Raw genomic sequence first — 17,781 nt, 5'->3', positions numbered from 1 at the left:
CTGTCTTTTAGGTATGTTCTAAGGTTAGTGGTGTTGAGTTACCTTTCTGAAATCATCACCCATCTGCTGGGAATGTGGATCAAGTGAACTCTGAGTCAGTGACAGCTGTTAGCTTGAAGCATTGCACCTGCACAGAGAAACCTGACTGTTAGAGCCACGTTTTACTAACTGCTCAGCTAAAATGTGATGAGTAGTACCTGCCTGCTCACATGGCAGCTGAAGCTGCAGGAATCAGCACACGAGTTCTTTCTGTTTCTGACTGGGTATCCCTTTCACATTTCCCACAGTAGCAGCTTGCAGAAATTTTCTGGGGACAGAAGAATAGACATAGGCTGAGCATCTCAAAGTTGGAAAGGACCAATTGGACATTTTGAACTGGATGTCCTGTAGGCATCTAACTCAACATGTCCAAATCCTAATTCATTATCACTTCTCCCAAACCCAATTCTCTTCTGAATTTTCCTGTTTCTGTCAAGAAACCACATACTCCTGGCCACTCAAGTACATAACTTTGGTGTGATCATTGGCTTTTCATTTGTGCTTGCAGTAAGAAGCTCTTTGTAAGATTTTGTTTTTTTTTGTTATTACTAATAGTGTTTCATTATATTATATTATCATCTCCATAAGGTTTATCCTTGTTTATGGAAGTTTAAAAAGGTTAAATAAAATTTCAATGGTAGTTCATAAGAATCTTTTCTCTACTTGTAATTTCCATTTCTAATGACATTATTTGCCATTCTTTGGGCAGTTTTCAAGTCTGTAGGATTCTGTTCATGTTTAAGCCCATGTTAATTTATATTATGGCTAGACTAGCATGACCTTTGTCACACTAAACAGGTCATCTCTCCTAGTTCTGACAGATAATGTGAAGTCACAAGTTTCACTAAGGTGAGTGAACTTGAGTTCAACTCCCTCACTTTGCAGATGAGAAACTGAGACCCAGAGAGTTTAAGTGACTTGCTGAGGATCACACAGTAAGTAGCAAATCCAGGATTGAACCTGGGTCCTCTGCCTGCAAATCTAGCTTCTTTTTTTCATTATAAAAGGTCCTAGACAAAAGTAATATTTAGTAGTTAGAACTGCCCATTGAATTGACATAATGCCAGAAAATAAAACAAATCTTTCCATAATTTAATTATGCAAATGTTTCATTCAGTGAAAAACTGACTATTTTGCAAAAGTGGCCCTTTCATTCAAAGTGGCATGATCCAGCACTAGCAGGAGTTGTGGTCACAGTCTAAGTGCTAGAAGGTATCAAAATCATTGAAGTGTAATGGAAAGAACACTGGTCCTTGAGTCAGAAGAAATGGGTTTAAGTCTCAATTGTGATATGAACGTGTAATGCTAGACAAGTTACTTAACATCTCTGAGCCTCAGTTTCCTCAGCTATAAAATAAGGCTAATAAAATACTACCTGCCTCAAAGAGTGATTGTGAGGCAATCACTACCTAAATTAAAGGTTTTCCTATTATCAGAAGACCTGTCATTTTTCTCAGCTCTGTTGCCTCACCTTGAGGAATCCATTTAACCTTTACAAGAGAAAAATTCTTATTTTTCTCTGAGGAAAATATGGGTAAGTTTTTACTTCATTTATTTCACAGTAACTTTTAAGCATTCACAAGATAACATTTCTAAAGCACTTTAAGTTTCTCAGATAAAATACATTCTGAATCCCACATTAGCACCATACCAGGATGACCCAGCAGGGCCAAGGGCTGAGCACGACTCTGGTATTTCTTTAATCTTCTGATATTGGATACTTATCAGAAGAGAAAGCTGTTTGGCCTCAAAGCTTCAAAGCCTCTTCATATGGCTACTTGTCTTTTCTCTATTGCTATTTTACCTGCATTTAGCTGAGTGGCTTCCCAAAAAGCTGCTGTTTTGGAAACTATTGTGGAAAATGGATGTGATCAATTTGTTATGGGAGTGGGGGTTGTTCATTTATTTGTTTCTTATTCAACCCACCTTATAGGAAAGGCACTATTTATATACTTTTCTTTATGTATATTACATTGATGTCCTTTTCTTCCTACATTCTTTACTCTTATATTTTCTGTGCAGAGAAGGTGGTTTTGGTTTTTATAGTGAGCAGAGGAATCAGGGTATGGATGAAGGTAGAATAGGGCCAATAGTACCTGTGGTTAGGGAGTCATAAGCAAGATTTGAGGTAGAAAATGCTCCTGGAGAAAAAAGGTATGGTCCAAATGATGGTCTGAGAAGGAAAACAGAATGCTATACCAGGTGGTCAAGTCAAAATTTAAAGGATAAATTCATGCAAGGTTGAATCCGGAGTCATGGAAAAAGGCAGAGTCCAAAACCAGGAAATCAAGCAAAAATAGTTCAGGGAAAGCACACTGTGAAAGGAATAATATATGTTAATAAAATGATCGTTCTCCCTGGTGCCCTTTATATTCCAGTAAAACTGACCTACTTTCTGTTCTCCGTACATAATGTTACATCTCCCAACTTTTTGTCTTTGAATGGGCTTTCCCCCATGTCTAGGATGACCTGCCACTTTAACACTTTCTATCTTGCTGGAGGAAGTATCAGGATCATAGCTTAGGGCTGGGGGGAGTTAGGATGTGGGCAAATACCATATGGCAACTTCTTATTTTTCTTGTTATTTGGATACTAACTTCAGTTGCTTCTACTTTCTAGAGAAGTATAAGTACTGTCAACATTCTAACTTTTAGTATCCTGTAGCAAATTCCTAGCTGTCCTACTCTAATCATAGCTCTGGACAAAGAGTCCAATAAGAAAGAAGTACTATGATGGGTACCCAAGAGAAGGAAGCTATGAACTGTTAAGTTTCAGAATTTTTTGAAAGAAATAGATTTATTTCAGAGAAAAGCTAAGGAAATTATTGATGAATTTGTTCAGTAACTTATTTCATGCTTGATATATAAAAAAATCTAAGATCATACTACAAAGGAGATAGTTATTCCTCAGAAAATAAAATCATCTAGGCCAATTTCCAATAGTAGTCCAAAAGATCATTAAAAATGCACTCTGAAGTATAGTAAATCTAGAGTTGAAAGAGACAGCAAAGGCCACATAGTCTAATTGTGGCCATGTGAAAGAATGAGAACGGATGTCCAGGGCAGTTGAATGACCTGCTCAAGGTTACATGGCTAGTTAGTATCACTAATGGTCAGGGGAGGGCTCTTTCCACTGTGGTGCCAAAGTGGCATATGACTGTCCCTGAGGGTGAATTTGGTGGGTTGCACAGTGGGATGGGGCAACACATGCTGCCACTATGAGGAAACCTAAAGAGAATTCTCTTTTATAAGTTTATTCAACTCTTGCTCATACTCTGTGGGAATGTGAATTAAGAAAAAATAGAATTTAATGTTAAGCCCTGTATGTGATGTGCAGAATTTACAAATCATTTGAGAACAGCATGATTTTAACTGAAGAAGATATTAAAAGTGAAGATTGTAAAGGATCAATCTTTCAAACTGGTTTAGAGACAAGTACGATGATTTGTACTGGTATGAATGCACCATAAAGAGCTGCATATATCTGATAGCAACCTGAATTAATTTACATTTCAATTAGGGAAAGGTGGTCAGGGTTGTTGAATGCATGCTTGGAAAATTATTATGTTTTGTATTTGAGAAAATGGAAAATACTAATGCATGGAAATTCCTGAAGAAAACAGCAATTTTTATTTTAAAAGAAAACATACAACTTCTTGCAAGAACCTGCATATCCTACTTATCTATCTGTGGGACATAGGATGTTACTTCTTGCTTAGAACTTCCATATTCATGCTTGTTAAGATGAATCGTAGAACTATTGTACAGCTTCAGTCAGTCAGGTTTACTTTTTTAATCCTTTTACATTCTTCCTTATTTTGTTTTTGTTTTTAAAAATTATGAACTTAAAAATCATCAAGCACAAATATTTAATATACTAAGAAAAAGAAAGAAAATATACATTAGTTATAATTTGGTTTCTAAAAATGTGTCAAGTTTAGTAGTATAGTAACTACTAAAGTTGTAATAGCAAAGTTGTCCTGTTCATTGAGTCCTCTTCTGAACATCTTTTTATCTTCTTTTGTGTATTTTTAAAAACACTTTATCAATATTCTATATGTTTTCTTTTCTTTTGGCATCATTATTACCACTCACTATAACGTTCCATTACTCCAGAAGAAGCATTCTCTGTAAAAAACATTGTAATAGACAAGCAAAACATCTTAATATGTTGCCTGTATCTTAACATCCATAAGGCCTCTTGTTGTAGAGGTTCAAGGTTGGTATTGTTTCTTTCAGTCTTTGGGTCAGAAAATATTCTAATCTTATAGAATCCCTTCCCCTTGTCTTCTCTTCCCTAGTATGACATATTTATGTGAGATGGTCAGTCACACAGGGTAATATCGCATTCTATCTAAGGCATGGGGAAGTATAGGCAAAAAAAAATTGTTTTAATTGTACAGTTTTCAGGAACTCTCTTGCGACCCATATTCCCTACCCTCTCCTCTGTTCCTACTTGTGGCCTCATTACCACTTTGAGATTAATTGTAGACCTACATAGGACTATAATGTTGTCGTTTATCCTTTGTACTCAAAGAGGATAAATGATATCATGATACCGGGGTCAAAGTACAATGTGTTCAACTGTGGCTTATCAGTCCAATACAAGCTCAGAAGGCTCTATTTCAGGTTGTGAACAAATAGTCCATTTGAAATTTGGGATGGAGATGTCTCTAGATTTGCATATCTCACCTTTCCTTTGTGCTATTGCAATTCGGCTTTGCTTAAAGAGCACAGGCATACCATTACTGGGCAGTCCTGTGACTGCATCTTCCATGTCTCCCAATTAATATTAAAGGTTCGAAGAGAGACCTTGAGAATGTCCTTGTGTCACTAATTCTGACCTCTGTGTGAACACTTGCTTAGTGCAAGTTCTCTGTAAAATAGTCTTTTAGGTAAATGTACATTTGGCATTTGGGCTACGTGGCCAGACTATCAGAGTTGTAATCTCTGAAGAGGAGTTTGAATGTTTGGTAGTTCAACTTGAGAGAGGACCTCAGTGTCTGGTATCTTATCTTGCCAGATAAACTTTAGAATCTTCTTAAGACAATTCAAATGTAAGCAGTTCAGTATTTTAGCATGGCACTGGTAGATTGTCCAGGTTTCATAGGCAGAAAAACATGAAGTCAGCATAAGAATATACATCTACTGGAAAACCCTTAACCTGTTCCCTAGCAGATCCTATGAAAACTGACAATTCTTTCCCAGAAAGCTGAAGGATTTGAGTTGTTTGTCTTTTGTGATGGAAGCAATTAGCAACAATGTGTGACAAATACAAGCTGCTCTCTAGAATGGTAGGACCAATTTACAACTCTACCAACAGTGTAAGTGTTCCAATTTTTCTACATTCCCTACAGCATTTGCATTTTTCCATTTCTCTCATATTAGCCAATCTAATGGGTGTGAGGTAGTATCTCAGAGTTGTTGTGCTTTGCATTTTTTCTGATCAATAATGATTTAAAGAATTTTTTTCATGTGACCATTGATAGCTTTGATTTTTTTTCTTCTGAAAACTGTCCTTTGACCATTTATCAATTGGGGACTGGCTTATTTTACAAAAAAAGTTTGGCCCAGTTTCCTATATTGATGAGATATGTGGCCTTTGTCAGAGAAATTTGCTGTGAAATATTTCCTCCAGTTTCCAGTTTTCTTTCTAATTTTGGAAGCATTACTTTTATTTGTGTAAAAACTTTTAAATCAATGGAATCAAAATTACCCAATTTATTTCCTGTGATCCTCTCTATCTCTTCCTTGGTAATAAACCTTTCCTCTAATCCATATATCTGACAGGTACATTTTTCCACCATCACATAATTTACTTACTATATCACTCTTTATGTCTACATAATTTATAATTTTTGACTTTACCTTGGTATACAGTGTAAGATATTGGTCTATACCTAGTTTCTGCCAAACAGCTTTCTGATTTTTCCTGCAATTTTTGTCAAGTGGTGAGTTTGGTCCCCAAAGTTTGGATCTTTGGGTTTATCAAACAATAGATTTACTGTGGTCATTTTTTACTTTGTATTGTGTACCTAATCTATTCTACTGATCCACCACTCTATTTCTTATCTAGTACTGGATTATTTTCATGATTACTGCTTTGTAATATAGTTTGAAATCTGGTACTGGTAGGACTTCTTCCTTCAGATTTTTTTTTTATTGGTTCCCTTGATATTCTTGACCTTTTGGCCTTCCAGATGAATTTTGTTGTATTTTTTCTGGTTTCATGAAATAATTCTTCAAAGATTTGATGGGAATAACACAGAATAGGTAAATTAACCTAGGTAGAATTGTAATTTTTTTTATTATATTGGCTTAGCATACTCATGAATAATTAGTATTTCTGCAAGCTGTTTAGATCTATTCTTCATTTGTGTGAAAACTTTCATAGTTGCATTCATATAGTTCTTGGATTTATCTTGGCAAGTGGACTCCCAAGTATTTTATATTATCTGCAGTTATTATAAATGGAATTTTTCTTTCCATCTCTTCCTGCTTGGTTTTGTTGGTAGTATATAGAAATACTACTGATTTATGTTGATTTATTTTATATCCTGCAACTTTTCTAAAGTTGCTAATATTTCAAATAGGTTTTTAGTTAATTCTCTAGATTCTCTAAGTATACCATCTGCAAAGAGTGGTAGTTTCATTTCCTCATTGTTTTTATACCTCCAATGTCTTTTTCTAGTCTTGTTGCTATAACTAGCTTTTCTATTACAATATTGAACAGTAGTGGTGATAATAGGCATCTTTTCTTCACCTCTGATCTTTTTGTAATGGCTTCAAGTTTATCCCTATTACAGACAATGCTTGTTCTTGATTTTTAGAAAGATACTACTAATCATTTTAAGAAAGGTTCTTTTGAGTCCTATGCTTTTTAGTATTTTTAATGGGAATGGATATTATATAGTGTCAAAGGATTTTTTTGAATCTATTGATATAATCATGATTTTTGTTGATTTTGCTTTTGATATGGTCACTTATGTTGATAGTTTTCCTAATATCGAACCAGCCTGGCATTCCTGTGTAAATTCCACCTGGTCGTAGTGTATGATCTTTGTTATATATTGCTTTAATTTCCTTGCTAGTATTTTATTTAAAATTTTTCATCCATATTCATCAGGGTAATTGCTCCATAGATTTTTCCCCCTCTGTTTTTTCTGTCCTTGTTTTAGGTATCAGCACCAAATTTGTGTCATAAAAGGAATTGGTAAGATTCCCTTAAAACCATTTTTTTTGGAAATAGTTTATATAGTAATATAATTAATTGCTCCTTAAATGTTTGGAAGAATTCATTTATCAATTCATTTGCTACTGTGGGTTTTTTCATTTTTTTTAAAGGTAGGCTTATTTAAGTATTTTATTTCTTCCTCTGTAAATCTGGGCAGTTTATATTTTTGTAAATATTCATCCATTTTACTTAAATTGTTACTTTTACTGGCATAGAAGAGGGCAAAATAAATCCTATTTAAGCTTCAATTTCATCTTCATTTTTGGTGCATATACCTTTTAATTTTTTCTGGTAATATGGTTTTTTTTCTCTCTTTTAAAAAATCAAATTAATCAATGTTTTATCTATTTTACTATTTTACCATAAAGCTGGCTCCTAATTTTATTAAGTCAATTTTTAAAAAAAACTTTCACTTTTATTAATCTCTGTCTTGTTTTCAGGATTAAATTTGATGTTTAAATGCGAAATTTTAATTTTTTTTTCAAATTTTAAAAAGTTGCATGCCCAATTCAATGATCTTCTCTTTATTGATTTATTGATGTATGCATTTAGAAATATAAATTTTCACATAAGTCCTACTATGTTTGCATCCCACAAATTTTATTGTATTGTCTCATTGTTATCATTCTCTTTAATGAAATTGTTATTTCTATGGTTTGTCCTTTGACCCACTTATTTTTAATGTCACAGTATTTAGGTTCCAATAATTGTTTTAGTGTATGTTTCCATGTCCTTTCAATGAATATTTTTATTTTATTAATGTCTAAAAAGGGTGAATTCAATATTTCTGCTTCTCTGTATTTGGTTGTGAGGTTTTTATGCCTTAATACATGATCAATTATTGTAAAAGTGAAAGATAGAGGTGGGAAAATAGTATATGTCTCACTATACCCATTCATTTCTCCAGACATTCATCATATCTGACTTTCCCAAGATTCTATCTCTCCCCTTAACTTCTCTCTTACTTATTTTATGGTTATTTTATCTAGCTCTGAGAGGAGAAAGTTGAAGTTCTCTAGTAGTAGAATATATTTCTTCCTATAATTCATTTCACTTTTCCTTTAAGAATGTGGATGCTGGGGGTAGAGACAAGATGGAAGAGTAGAAACAAGACTTCTGCAGGGCTCCAGCTCTCACCTCTTCCAATTCATGTAAAAGGGGAATCTGAACAAACTTTGGAGCTACAGAACCCACAAAATGACACAGAGAAGCTAACCTCCCTCTGAAGACAGCCCAGCAAACTGGCAGGAATCAACCAGTGCAGCGTTCTGGGAGCCGACCACAGCCCTGCTCGACACAGAGGTTTTAGCCCCAGGGCAGGCCTGACCAAACACCAGCTGGAGGGATTCCAGAGCACCAGCAGATGTGGCAGGTCCAGGATTATCAACACATAGATGCAAAGGACAAAGTGAGAGGTCAGTGCAGTGTGGACTTTGGGATCTAGCAGTTGGGAATGCATCAGCTTTTGCCCCCAGGGCAAGAAGCCACTGAGGAGCTGTGGCTGAGGAGCTGCAGCCCAGCCACTGCCACATGGCAGCTTCAGCTCCTGGCCTGCAAACTGTCGGGGGACCAAGCAACCAATCTGAGGGGTAATCACTCTTGGTTGGACCTGGATTGCAGTCTAGGGTGGAGGTCCTGGGGTGTGTGACCAGCTTGCCAGAGTGTGTGGAGGCTTCAGAGAGGGCACCCAACTAATACCTTCGGCAGCTGAGAAAACCCCAGCATTTGAACAAAGTTCCCCTGATTGGTGGCAGAGCCCTACTGTGGCAAAAAGCCCAAAAGTCAAGTAATTGAGTGGCAAAATGACCAGGCAAAGGAAACAAAGTAAACAGAAGATTCCAACATTAGACTCCTATTTTTGGGCACAAAAAGGATCAAAGCATGTAACAGGAGGAAGACAGTGAAGTCAGAACTCCTGCACCAAAAGCTTCAAAGGAAAATACGAGCTGGTTACAGGCCATAGAGGACCTTAAGGGAAGATAAGAGAAGTGGATGAAAAATTGGGAAGAGAAATGAGAACAATGCAAGAAAATTACAAAATGAGAGTCAACAGCCTGACTGAGGAAAATCATACCTTAAAATTAGACTAACTCAAATGGCAAAAAGAGTCTCAAAAAGACAATGAGGAGAAGAATGCCTTAAAAAGACAAATTTGCCAGATGGAAAAAGAATCTCAAAAACTCACTGAGGAGAATCATTCTTTCAGAACTAGGTGGGAGCAAATGGAAGCTAATGACTTTATGAGAATTCAAGATGCTGTTAAACAGATCCAAACAAACCAAAGAATAGAAGGCAATGTGAAATACCTCATTGGAAAAGCCACTGACCTGGAAAATAGATCCAGGAGAGATAACTTAAAAATTATTGGACCACCTGAAAGCCATGATCAAAGGAAGAACCTAGAAATAACCCTCCAAGAAATTTTCAAGTAAAATTGCCCTGATATTTTAGATAGAACCAGAGGGCAAAATAGAGGTTGAAAGAATCCACCAATCACATCTCAAAAAAGATCACAAAAGGAAAACTAGGAATATTATAGCCAGGTTCTGAAATTCCCAGATCAAGGAGAGAACATTACAAGCATCCAGGAAGAAACCATTTGAATATTGTGGAAACACAATTAGGATAACACAGGATCTGGCAGCTTCTACACTGAGGGATCACAGGGTTTGGAGTAAGATATTCCGGAGGTCAAAGGAGCTGGGATTAAAAACAAGAATCACCTACCCAGCAAAACTGAGTATCATGTTAAAGGAGAAAATATGGTCATTCAGAGGAATAGAGTATATTTTTGATGAAAAAACCAGAGTTTAATAGAAAATTTGATATTCAAATACAAGAAGTAAAAGAAGCATGAAAAGAAATCAAGGAACTTATCAAAGTTGAACTATTTTCTATTGTAACTGATGAAACTTTTCTCAGCATGAAGATAGTTGAAGAGAATAGAAATGTATACATATATGTCTATATAGGAGGGTATATGGGCATATGAATACATATGTGAATCTGTGTATATACGTTTACAGGTATACATAGATAGAGGGCACAAGACCAATTTAATAAGAAGGGATGATACTTAAAATGAGAAATTAAGAGGTGAGAGAGGAATATAATGAGAGGAGATGGGGAGAGACAGCATGGGGTAAACTATCTCATGTAGAAGAGGCAAAGGAAAATGGTTACAATGGAGGGCAAGAACATGAAGGTAAAAAGGCAAAACCTTATTCTCATTAAATTTGGCTCAGGGAGGGAATGAAATACACACTAAAGAGGGTATCTCACCCTACAAGTGAGTAGGGGGGAAAGGCATGAGAGGGGGGGATGATGAAAGGGAGGGTAGGCTGGGGGGAGGGAAGTTGGAAGCACTCACTTTTGAAAAGGGACAGGATCAAAGTATAGAATACAAAAAATGGGAGGTGGGATAGGAGGGAGGGAAATATAGTTCGTCTTTTACAATGTATCTACTATGGTAATGTTTTGCATAGCTACACATGTACAACCTATACTGAATTGCTTATCTTCCCAGTAAGGGTGGGAGGAAGGGAATGAATCTGGAATTCAAAATTTTAAAATCAAATGTTTAAAATATATATAAATACTATTATTAATACTATTTTACTACATTGGGAAATAAGGTATGTAGGCATTGGGGCATAGAGATCCACTATGCCCTACTGGAAAAGTCAAAGGGGATATGGGAGAGAACAAATTGGAGGAGAGGATATCCTGTGGGACTGCTATTTTGGGGTAGTGGGTAGGGGAAAAATAAGGAAAAAATTTGTAACTCAAAATCTTCCGGAAATGAATGATGTAAACCAGAAGTTAATAAAGCATTTGAAAAAAAAAGTTGCTCACTATGGATCAAGTGTGATGTGACTGCAAAAAACAAACAAGCAAAAAACCTAAACAAGCAACAACAACAACCCATAAATCTGTGAGCTTAGGTTGCTGCATTTAGATTCATTTTAATGTCCTAAACAAGACAGTTAATGGTCCACTCCTGCTCTGTACTGTCCAGACCACATCTGGAACTATTTAGTACCATACTGGTAGAAGGATGGGGGACTGACAAACTGGATTATGACTAGATAGCTGAGGATACTTGAAACCATGTCACATGAATAAGTCTTTGTAGTTCCTTAATTATTTTTTTCAAATATTTGAAGGGATGCCTTCGGAGAAAGGATCATGGGATCACAGACATAGGAAAAAAAGAGATCTCAATGATCATCTAGTCCAATCCCCTGATTTTATAAAAGAGGAAGGACTATAGAGATTAGATGACTTTCCCAAGATTGAATCAGTAGTAAGCATCAGAGGAAATCTTTGATTTCTATGTCTTATCCCTCATTGTATTTCCTCTGGTGCCTACCACAGTGGTATTGTATATAACAGGTACATAATAAATGTTTGTTAACATTGAAATTGTTGAATGGATGGAAGTTATAGAGATCCTGTTTTTGGTTCAATATAAGAAATAGCCCTACCGTTAAGATTAAACCTGAACTGAAACAGAATATTCATGAAATAATTGTGAGGTTGTGGGTAACAGATGTATTTAAGGTGAGACTGAAGAATATCCTTTCAGGAAATTTTAAAAGGGACTCTTGAAATAGGTAGAAAGAAAGAATGGATGGTCTTTAGGATCTATTTCAGTTCTAAGTGTCCATAATACATACCTACCCTAACCAAAGAGTATATAGGACCCTTTCTGAGGATCTTTTTTTTTTAAATTCTGGTCCCATATTGGCCTCCAATGTCTGAAGTCTGATCACTATCATTCAATCTTTCTTTACCTGTATGTTTAGGCCCTACCAACATCGGGTGCAGTAGCAGATAATTGAGGCCTCCCAGGGGCAGAAGCATCACTTATGGATAAAGACAACCCACAGCTGATGAGAATCTAGGTACTCAAATTGGTTACCACTGGTAATTCTATAGTTCACATTCCAACTCTACTGTAAAAAATGCTCCCATATTGGTGTTTCAGCTTGTTTCCTGGGAATACAATACATCTCCTGCTTGTCTAAGTCAGATCAACATGCATCCCTATCTTTACCCTATCAGAAGGAAGCAAGTGACCTATGAGACATAGCTCTTCTTCTTTTGACCAATACTAGATCTTCTTTATTTCTGGGAACTGTGAATCTTCATCATTGCTTATAAAGAATGTTGGCATCATATTCCCAGGTGTGCCCTGAACCTCAGCCTATGCTCTACTTGAGCCCATGATCCTCATCATCATGGCAATATATTACAGTGTAACAAACACTGAATTTATAAGATCAGGGTTCAACTGCTAATTCTGTCTCTTGCTATTTATGTGATCTGGGGTAAATCACTTAGTCTTTTTTGAATTTAATTTGCTTTTCAAGTCAAAGGAGGAGAATTGACCTTGAAAGGCACTTTCATCTCTAGATTTATGATCCAATGATCATTTAGTGGAGTAGGGAAGTTGCTTTGGATAGAAGGAATGCTGATAAAAGAAAACAGATAAGGTAGTGTTGCTCATTTTTTATTTTGCTCCTATTCAAGAATGGCTTTTGCACTGGGAATGGCAGAACAAAAATAGCTAATAGGAATTTAGTACTCAGGGTAAGTAATGCTGTGGGGTGGCTATGTGGTGTGATGAATAGAGTATCTGACCCGGAATAAGGAAGACTCATCGTTCTGAGTTAAAGTACCTCAGACACTTACTAGATATGTAACCCTGGGCAAGTAACTTAACTCTGCTTGCCTCAGTTCCTCATCTATAAAATGATCCGGAAAGGAAATTGAAAACCACCACACTATCTCTGCCAACAAAACCCTAAATCTGGTTACAAAGAGTCAGACACAACTGAGAATGACTGAATATTAACAAATAAGAAATACTCTTACTAAATCCAATGAGGAGATAGTCAAAGAGTACCTAGCTGCCTTTGAAGAATTCAAGGCACCTGGACCAGGTCAACTATCTCCTTAGGTTCCTAAAAGAACTGAAAGATATGATTGACACACATCTGCTGATGGTATTTGAAAGAGTATGGAAAAAGAGATAAGTATCACTAGAGAGAAGAAGAACAAATCTCCTGGTTTAAAAAAGGGGGGACAAGATGACAGAATCTGCAAATTGTGGGTCACAAAATTTAACTCTGATTCCTGGTACAATTAGGTTATAAAGTGATGCTTAGTTAAATAATGCTTATAAGAAGCCATCATAGCTTGATTAAATACGGTTCATACCAAACTAAATTAATTTTCCGTTGTTTTTCAGGATTACTAAACAAGTAGATTAGGGAACTGCTATGGGTATAGTTTACCTAATATTTAGCAAATCATTTGATAAAATCATCTCATACTATTCTTGTTAAGAACATGGAGAGAAATGGATTCGATGGTAATAAAGTTAGATGTATTCAAATCTGGTTGGATGGCTAGATTCAACGACTAAAGCTGTCTAAAAGTAGAATGGCTGAACTGGGAGATGAGGTTTTTCCTTACTCGAAGTCTTCAGACAGAGTCTGAATACCAGAGATGATATAAAGGGGAATTCCTTGGGCATGGATTGGACCAACAATGCTAAATTCTGTGATTTTCTATGAATTACAGAATAACACGACTTGCTCATACCAGGATCTGCTCCAGAAGGTGTTTGTGGCTACTCAAGCAGTAAAAATAGGCCATCTTCCAAGTCTGGGTTGTATTAGGATTAGAGAATAGAGTCAGCATTGCCTTCTCAGGATCCAGATGTTGAGATGGAACTAGAAATCAACAATACCGCAGTAGTTACTGAGGAAAAACCACGATCTCAATTCCTATGATCAACTCCATTTTAAAATAACTGATACAAGAGTTTGTCACTTCACAACTTTCCATAACTTTCCCATTTCTCTATTTGTTCTGAAAAAATCCTTCTTTCTTATTGCTAATAACTGATCTGTCTCCTACTACCACCACCTTAGTTTATTAACTAATACCCAACACTCCTGATCCCCATTACTACATAGTTTTTCTTGCCAGATTTCATAGTCTGGAGGATATGAACCCAAAAATATACCAGAATTTAGCATAGGAAAAGCTTTGATCTCTGGATACAGACAGGGTGGAGAAGAGAAAAAACTTACCTTTTCTCAGTGTTTTAGAACCCAATGGCTTTTCCTTCACCTGTTCTGCATAGATATTGCCATATACGGCAACCAGGCTCCAGCTAGCTCTCCTTATCAGGCACCCCAATACTTGCTCCTCTTGAAGGGGACCATCTTCAGTTTCACAAGCTCTAAGCATCTCCTCACACAGGAGATGCCATTCAATCCCAAGAGGTTCTGAAGGGCAGCATAGTATAGGCAGAGTCCCATAGATGGCATTAGCTACCCCAGGGGCGACAGGACTGTGACCCTTTAGAGACTTCAGGCCTTTCTGAATCAAGTTGATCAATAGTTTCTGCAAAGGCCAGCCACAGGTTCCTATGCCATTGTCCTCTCCAAGCAAGAGATCCAGCAGGGCCTGTGCCTGTGGAGGTGCCTGCCACAGGAGGTCCCAGAGGGTGGAAACAGCTTTTGTGCTGAGCTGGGGTGCCCAATGCTCCCCCTTCCTAATGCTGTCAGTCAAGGACCCTGTATCATCTTGTGGTATGGCCTCATACAGCTCCTGTGGGAAGAGTAGTTGGTCAGAAATGCCTAAAAATGCTTTCTTCTCTTTCCTTCATTGCCGATATAGAATGTTACCAAAACCTGTTCCCTCTTTCGAAATGACTCTGAAGTCATCTGTTCCTCTCCATTCACAGTCACAAGGGCCTCATCACCTCATTTCTCTAACAACCTCCTAGTTGCCTTTCCTGCTTCCAGTCTTTCCCCAATCCAACATACCCTGCATTGTTTGAGATAAGGACTGGCCCTGTGATTTCATTCACATAGGGCCCCTCCTTTCTATAAACAACAGCACTTAACATGAGTATCATATGGGTTAGCACCTAAGAGCTTGAGGCATATTGCTTTGTCTCTCCAACCAGACTTAGTTCCTTAGGGATAGTGACCATGTTTTCTATTTTTCTTGTATGTTGCATAATTTAGTATAGTGCAAGATACATACTAGGTCAATAATCGTTTTCATTGACTCAGGAGTGGCTCATGGGATTGTGGTGCCCCTACTAATATAATGTGACCACCTATATCCCTTTGTCTTCTGACAACCAGTCAGTAAGTAGTTAGACTGGTGTAGTTAGACTTTTATATTTCAAATATAAACTCCTTTGTTTGGCATTTAAAGTCCTTTAAAATCTGACCCCAACCTGCGTTTCCCAACCTTCCCAGTCCTTCCAGACTGGTTTTCTTAATATACAACCTTCTTTCTATACAGCCCTGCATCTCTCACCCCGGCACTGGCCATCTCCCATGACTATAATGGTCTTCTTTCCTCTTCACCTTCATCTCAGAGAGTCTCTAGTTTCCTTCAGGGATTAAGTTAAGAGCTACTGTCTATATGAAGGCTTTTCTGAATGTCCCTGGAAACTAACTGGTAGTTACCCCACAAAATTATCTTCTATCTACCCGTGCATGTATATGTGCCATCTCCCAGTTAGACTCTAAGCCACATGGGGGTGAAAAAATGCTTCCACTCTTGTCAGTGTATACCGAGATCCTAGCACAGTGCCTGGCCCAGAGAGATGCTTAATAAATGTCGAAGGGCAGCCAATCTTATGCCCAAATCCCCACTATTCTTCTAACTTGAGTGGATGAGACAAAAGGCCACAATAATCTGTTTTAAACATTTCATAGGACTCCCTTTATGCTGTCATTTCTTTGCTGCTGCTGATGAGAAGTGGATATGTGAATTATTCTCTAAGAATATCAAAGGCTTAAGGAAGTGCTGGATACTCATTTTTCAGTATTCTAGAAAGGGTGATTTTATATTAAGTTGTGAGAAGCAATGTGAACTGGCCTCAAACTAGCTCTGTAGTCCTGGCCAAGTCACTTAATTTCTTAGTACCTCAGGAAACTCTAAATCCACAAGTTATCAAGAAGATGGCCACCCACACTGGCAGAGCTCCTCACTACCTCCATCAGTGAAATTAGAGGTCCACTTAGAAAAATAAAAAAGAAGTTGTATCTTCTCATTTCACACTTACATTTAGCCTAGAGGCATAGTTCCTTAACCTTTAAGTTTCACAACCTTTTTCAGTTCAAAAATTAAACTCCTTATCCCCATGGACCAATAAGAACAAATCTGTGGTCTGAGGTGGGTCCACGGACAAATAAAAGATAATGCTATATATCAAGGCCCTGATGACATCTGTTACAGCTCTTTTAAATAAGAAACAATATGAAGGGTATCCCAACCAAAGTAGAAAGCACCTGCCAACATGAGAAAGGATGCTGGAATTATCTACTTTCCATTCAAAATACAAAGGGATAAAAGGCAAAAACTCTTCATACATAATTCTATTTCTTTTTTCATTGTTAAACACATCATTTAAAACTTAATACTAAACATGACTAAAACCAATTCTACTTGGTTAGCAATTAAAGTATTCAGTCACTGTCAGAATGCCCACCAAAATTCTTTGTACATTCATTTTCATTTACTTAGCTTATTTGATTGTAGTTAATGCATAGCCTTTCTTCTAGTTTTAAAGTTTTTTCCATTTGCATTATTTCATGAGGGTTTTTCCAGATTTATTTGGCTTTAAAATTCTGATCTTAATGCCAAATAATGACCTGACAATTTGGTCAATAATTTGACCATTTTCATGTGCAAAGAAAAAAAAAGTACATGAAGCTGTAAGTCTGTATGTGTATTATGACAAATTTACTTTAATTTTTAAGTATATAATTAATTCAACATATTTCCAAAACTATGTAGCTTGTCTGTTTCCTACTGAAATATTCTCTCCTATGCATCTTTTTAAAGTGCTGCAATGACCTTTTATTGCTTTTCTTTCATTCTGGTAACTGCATCACTATCCCCCTTTTTGGTATCACTCCATCCCTCCCCCATAGAAGAAAGAAATCATATCATATGATTTTATCATATATGTATCATCAGATATGAAGCAAACCAAATCTCCACATTGAACACATCTGAAAATTAACATTTCATTCTGCACTGAACAGATTCTCTCTGTCGGGAGGTAGGTAGGATGTCATCACTGGTCATTTGGAATCTTGGTTTTAATCCCTGCATCAGAGTTCTTAATCTTAATGATTTTCAAAACTCTTTCTTTAAGATGTTGTTACTATATACATTATTCTGTTCTTCTCACTTTATCCTGTTTTAGCTGATTCAGATGTGTCTGACACTATCCCTCCCTCTCATTATTCTTTATGGTACAATAATATTCTATTCAATTCCATTCCATTCATTACCCATAATTTGTTCAACTATTACCCAAATGAAATATTTTTGAATATTTGGGTTTGGGAGGACTGGCAAACAGTGCCTTTTAATGTTTTTTCGTCCTAGCATCCTGGCACTGTACAGGGTGTAGAATAGCCATTTAATGAATGCTTGCTTGCATGAGTGGGGGGCATC

The 17,781-nt window shown here is 36.8% G+C and overlaps 1 protein-coding gene across 1 annotated transcript; it reads right to left on the bottom strand.

The window, feature by feature from the left end:
* Positions 1 to 205: 205 nt before the first annotated feature.
* LOC138167580 (zinc finger FYVE domain-containing protein 26-like) lies at positions 206 to 15,639 on the bottom strand. Its single transcript, XM_069096539.1, has 4 exons — positions 15,625 to 15,639; positions 14,379 to 14,901; positions 13,885 to 14,015; positions 206 to 307 (listed from the first exon to the last, which is right to left on the bottom strand). The coding sequence occupies exons 1-4, from the start codon at positions 15,637 to 15,639 to the stop codon at positions 206 to 208; spliced, it is 771 nt and encodes a 256-aa protein (XP_068952640.1).
* Between the last annotated feature and the right edge of the window lie 2,142 nt (positions 15,640 to 17,781).

This window comes from Petaurus breviceps, unplaced genomic scaffold (genome assembly GCF_028583685.1).
Source record: "Petaurus breviceps papuanus isolate PSGF00001 unplaced genomic scaffold, PetGlider_PUasm1.0 229, whole genome shotgun sequence".
Lineage (NCBI taxonomy): Eukaryota > Metazoa > Chordata > Mammalia > Diprotodontia > Petauridae > Petaurus > Petaurus breviceps.
The sequence above is the reverse complement of the archived record's forward strand: the minus strand, read 5'-3'. Positions and strand labels throughout refer to the sequence as shown.

What these genes read in the sequence shown, in the direction of transcription:
- LOC138167580 (XM_069096539.1), bottom strand. An exon ending in TTCTAAAACACTGAGAAAAG is followed by an intron (nt 14,016 to 14,378) that starts GTAAGTTTTTTC and finishes GTTGATTTCTAG; the next exon opens with TTCCATCTCAACATCTGGAT. An exon ending in ACCTTCTGGAGCAGATCCTG is followed by an intron (nt 308 to 13,884) that starts GTATGAGCAAGT and finishes TTCTGTCCCCAG; the next exon opens with AAAATTTCTGCAAGCTGCTA.